We start from the raw sequence: 5,181 nt of genomic DNA, 5'->3' as shown, positions 1-5,181 counted from the left end.
AATTTTTTTTTTTTTTTGAATACGATACTCTTTTTTTTTTTTTTAAGTATGTTGTAGCCTCGTGAACATTTTGCTTACATTAGATTCTTTTTACAACATTTTTGTTTCTCGTAAATATTCTTGTTTTTTTACTTCTTGCTTCATTTTCTAATTTTTCGAATTTCGAATAAGTTCGTTTTTTTTTTTTTTTTGTACAAATTATATATTTTTTTAAAATATTAGTATATCCTTTAGCAAGGATGCGCTTTTTTTCCCTTTGTTTTCTTGCTCATCCAACGAAAATAGCGTTCCAAGAAACGGTCCCTTTCTTCGCTTTCTTTCCTTGCTTTTCCTTCGCGGATCATTATTCTTGATCACAGACTGACGTTCATCGTCGCGGAGGCTTCTCTGGTGGATAGTTACGTGATTACGACGAAGAAGAAACAAAGAATTAACAGCAACCAAAATAACAAACGTATTTCCCAGTTTCTCTTGAAATTTAACTGAAAGAGAGAGGAAAATAGCCAGGGAATCCGAAGAAATCTTGTTGTGATGATGCATACTATCTTCTGTAATTAGAATGGCTCTGCTAAAATCTTGTTCCGAATTTTGGCAAGCAAATCTTTATGACTTACGCGATTCATCAAATCTAAAACTCGTTAGTAATATGCTAACTGGTAATTAATTGATTGGTCTGCAAGTTGGAATAAATCAAAAGAATTAGAAGAACGGAATAATCGAGAATATAGATCTTTAAAAATAGCCAAGACGTCTGGACGTGTAATTTCTACGTGATAAAACTTCGTTACATTGCCAAAAAATCCTCTCAGCCCAAAATCCACAATTACGTTCTCATTCTCATAAAGCTGAAAACATAATTATCGATTATTAGAAACAATGGATGATGAAGTTATTAGAACGATATTTTACTCGCTTAAAACGCGTAATTAAAAAAATATAAAATTTATACGTTACCTCCAGCCTCCATTTTATAGAATTATTTTTATTAAGTGGAATGCGATGAAAATAATCTTAAAAATATAAACGATGATTTGGAAAATTGATCAAGTATTATAACAAATTTTTCTTCACCACTATATCGGTCACTAAAGCCACGTGACCACTTGTTTGTCATCGATCAGATTCGCATATTCGATTCATGAATCGAAGTCAATCGTTCGTGGCCATGGCCGAGCCAAATTCAGAGACAATGTGTGTAACAAGTGTTCGCGATGCGCTTCCCTTCTCAATGCAATACGTTGAAACAACGTGCGCCTGGCATTGAGAGGATGCAATCGGAAGTTTATCAGGTCGAGCTCGACGTAGTAGTAGTTACATAAAAATTGTCTACTCCTCTTGAACCCCTTTACGTAATTCACACCGATTCCTCCTTTCCTACGATCAAAATTATTCTTATCAACTTTTGTACTTATTTTTATATACACACATAATTTCACATAAAAATACACATAAAAATATATATATATATATATTACGTTCATAGAGTTTTCTTGCACATTTTAAAGATAACGAAGTAAGAGTAATGCGCCATCAAAGAAGCTTCCGCACGCATGCTTGTAATCCGAATTTTCATAAAATTATTCGTGTAGACCGCTTCATTCGCCGCTCTCTCGATACTCGCCGCATCTGTCGACGATCACGGAGTCCCCGTTGTCCACTCTGCGTCGCTACTCACCCGTGGCGATCCCCACGCGATCTAGACGGGTGATCGACACCGCGGATATAGACGTGTCGACGCCGAGAATCCTGTCGCAGGATGGTGGCAATCACCAAAGAAATCGTCTACGACGCGACAGGCCCACGATCAAGATCAGGTGTCAAGCGTTGAAGGATAATCCCGCTTTGCGGCAGCACAACGAGAAGCACGAGAAATCTGTGGGTGAATTGTTGGTGGAGAAGTTTTTGATCAAGGACAAGAAGTTGGAGGACGAGGAGAAGCAGCAACGTCTGTTCCATCAGATCAGTCTGGACAGGGGGGAGGAGAAGGAGAAGGAGAGGAAGAAAGAGGAGGAGGAGGAGGAGGAGGAGGAGAAAGAGGAGGAGGACGATCGTGACCTGCAACAGGTGAAAAATAAAATTACGAGAAGGTTTACAAGGAGACGTTCTTCGGCGGATATTCAATTGGATGCTGAACAGATCGAGAGGAAGGTTGCTTACGCTCAGGTCCAGGCGAAGGTATTGGACACGTTGGTGGCTGAAGAGCAAGCGGAGATTGAGAACGAGGTCCGTAGAGGGACGTTGATCAATAAGGGGAAGCGGAAACCTGTTCCCAGCTTCTTCAGGAACGTGGATGGTGATTCCGTGTCGCAGAGCGAGGAGGAGGCCGCGGCGCAAAAGATGAGAAAGACGTTGAAGAAGATGAAGAAGAGGAAGAAAACCATCGAGAAACCTTCGCCACCTGAAACGAACGAGAGTTCAAGGGTGTGCAATAGCGACGTATCCGATTCCAGAATAAGTGAAAATGAGGGGAAAATTGATGAGAATTCGAGATGTTCCCAGAATATATTGGAGGCCGGTAACAGCATTGAGGATTTCTCTACAGCCGTCTGGGCGAACGGAAGCGTGGAACAGTTCAGGGAAAGCGTGAGGATACCGATCCCTAAAAAGATAGAAAAGTTAGACAGGCACGATGTCCAAGAAGAGGAAGAGGAAGAAGAAGAAGAAGAAGAATATGAAGTTGTGTTACCTGTGAAGAAGCCTTACGTGAAGGATACCTCGAGGAACAGCGTGTACTTCACGGTGAAGACACCTCCGGATGCGACGAAGAACGACCCCCTGAAGAAATTAGAAAGCGTTAGCAACAATGGCACAAAGGCGGGGAAAGAAGATAAAATTAATAATCGGATCTTGGATGTCAAAACTGATACGAACCTGAAATCACCTGTTGAGGATAAAATGATTGGGGAGCAAAAGAAAACGGTTGGAATTCCCGAGGGAACGAAATTCGAAGGATCGACGGAGGAAAAGATTGAGGGAAGGAAGAAGATTATCGATAAGTCGACGATAAGTCCGTCATCAAGGATCGAAGCGAAGAACGTGACGCCAAGTGTTGACCCGTTGGCGAGCGAGAGCAGCGCCAGTGAAGCGCTTCCATCGGTCGCGGACAGGCTGCCAAAAGCGTCTAAAATTAATACGGATGAAAATAATGCCGTAGAAGCGCCAAAGCGTGTGTTACGAGAAGCGCAGTACCTGGCAAAGCCGACGAAAGCCGAGCGTGACGAGGACGTGGTGGTATCTAAGTTGTCGGAAAAGAAGGTGGACAAAGCCGTGACCTTGAACGCCACCCGCGCACCGGGTACCACTGCTATTGGGACGGCGGCGAAGACAGGTCAACCTGCGGTTGACTATTCAGAGAGCCTGAAAAAAGATAATACATCGTCAAACGATCGTTCTTCCGTCGATGACGCAACCGGGCAACTCGTGACTAAAAAGATTATTCTAGAGGGTCCCAAAGGTGATACGCAAGAGAGGGAGGTGAAGATCGGGAAGGATGAGGTGAAAGGAAGCTGTGACAGGAAAATGGTTAAACTGGAAAACGAGGAAATTCCGAGAAATTCGCTCTTCAAAGTGGCGACGAAAAAGACTGAGATCAACGAAGAGGGGATTAATAAAGCGGCGTTGAAGGGCGTTAACTTGCAGTGCACGCCAAAGATTGAGGAAGGGAATAAAGAATCGAAGATTCCATGGAGGGATAAAGTTTCCAAGGTCAATAGCTATGGGGATAGTAAGGTTGCATCGGATAAAAGTATAAGGGTCGAGGCTGTTTCGATCAAACAGTCGACGATGGATCAAAAGTCCTTGAAACAATCCATTGATGAGAATTTGACGAGCAAAATACCTTTCGAGAGACCGATTCTTAACGGGGAAGTCCAAGGAAGCTTGTCCAAAAGTACGTCTTCGGAATCTATAGATTTCTGGAGCGAGATCAAGGGACCGGACAGCCCTAAAGCGGGAAAGTTGTCCAACAAGGGATTCAGTTTCATCGGTTCCAAGAGCTCGGAGCCAGGTCGAGGGGTCGAGGACCTCGGAGGCGGGCAACTGGACAAGAAAAAAGAGACCGATCCTAAAATAAGCGTCGCCACTCCGCCGACCGAGCTCAGTAATATCCACGTAATCGAGGAGGAACGGAAGACCGTGGAGAATTCGTTGAAATCCAAGACCGAACGCGCAACATCCACCATTGAAACGCCCTCAACCACCACGGAGAGACCTGAATTGGATAAAGATGATTCGATTCCTAAGAAAGGGTTAAAGAAAAAGAAGAATCTGTCCATAAATATCAACCAAATCCAGATAGAAGCTTACTCTACGGTAAAGAAAGCTCCTTCGAAGAGGGAAGATTCCTCGACCATTTCTTCCAAATCGGTTACCAGCACTCCGGATACCTCCGTTCCAGCTTCCGAAGTTTCTACCCCAATCGCAGAGATTTCTGTCCCTATAATAAATATCGAAAACGTGTCCACACCGGTCACCCTCGATCCTCAAATTTTGGACGAGGAAAATGAGCCCAAAACACCTACTAACGAATGGGCGGACATTGAACAATCGAAGATCTCCAAGTGGAATAATCAGAACGATCTGTCCAATCTTAACTGTGTTGAGAAAGAAGTCGGTCAGGAACCTTCCAAGGATATCAGCGTGAATAGCAGCCCGGAAGGAAGTCCGGAATCCTCTAAGAAGAAAAAGGTGGTCAGAAAAAAGAAGTCTTCTACGATCAAGAAAAGTTCTACTAAAAAAGAATGTAACAAAGACAGCAAAAAGAATACTGCTAGCAAGAAGAATTCCTCCAAGAGTCAAGAGACGTTGAAGCCTGTTGAAGCAAAGGCTTCCTGTAAAAATAGCCCTAAAAACATGCCTTCTCAACGCCCCCTAGATCTCATCAGGATGTTTTATACAACTCCATCAGCATTATTAACCGCAACACCCAGAGATTTGTCTAAAGTTCGTCGAGCCAAGATTAAGAGAAGAAAGCATCATTCCAGGACACCATCTGTAAGCAGTGATAGTACCGGAAGTACCACTAGTACAGCGACCACAGAAAGCAGTGGATCCACGTGTACGGAGCTTGATGATGATCCAGAGCACAAGAGAATGAATTCTACAAGGAGTAACGATTCTGGCTTCGATGGCTCACCAAGGATATCCAGTACTTATCCTTATTTTTGGATCGTTTGTTCTGTT

At 43.2% G+C, this 5,181-nt stretch overlaps 1 protein-coding gene across 1 annotated transcript in view; it reads left to right on the top strand.

Moving 5' to 3' along the window:
- The window catches only part of LOC102676927 (daf-12-interacting protein 1-like), a 10,406-nt gene that overhangs the window by 378 nt on the left and 4,847 nt on the right, over positions 1-5,181 (top strand). The window contains 2 exon segments of the mRNA XM_031512285.1: positions 1,563-3,705; positions 3,778-5,146. Coding sequence (XP_031368145.1) covers positions 1,563-3,705; positions 3,778-5,146 — 3,512 coding nt within the window.

The sequence above is a fragment of the Apis dorsata genome, unplaced genomic scaffold, assembly GCF_000469605.1.
Source record: "Apis dorsata unplaced genomic scaffold, Apis dorsata 1.3 scaffold_407, whole genome shotgun sequence".
Taxonomy (NCBI): domain Eukaryota; kingdom Metazoa; phylum Arthropoda; class Insecta; order Hymenoptera; family Apidae; genus Apis; species Apis dorsata.
The sequence above is the reverse complement of the archived record's forward strand: the minus strand, read 5'-3'. Positions and strand labels throughout refer to the sequence as shown.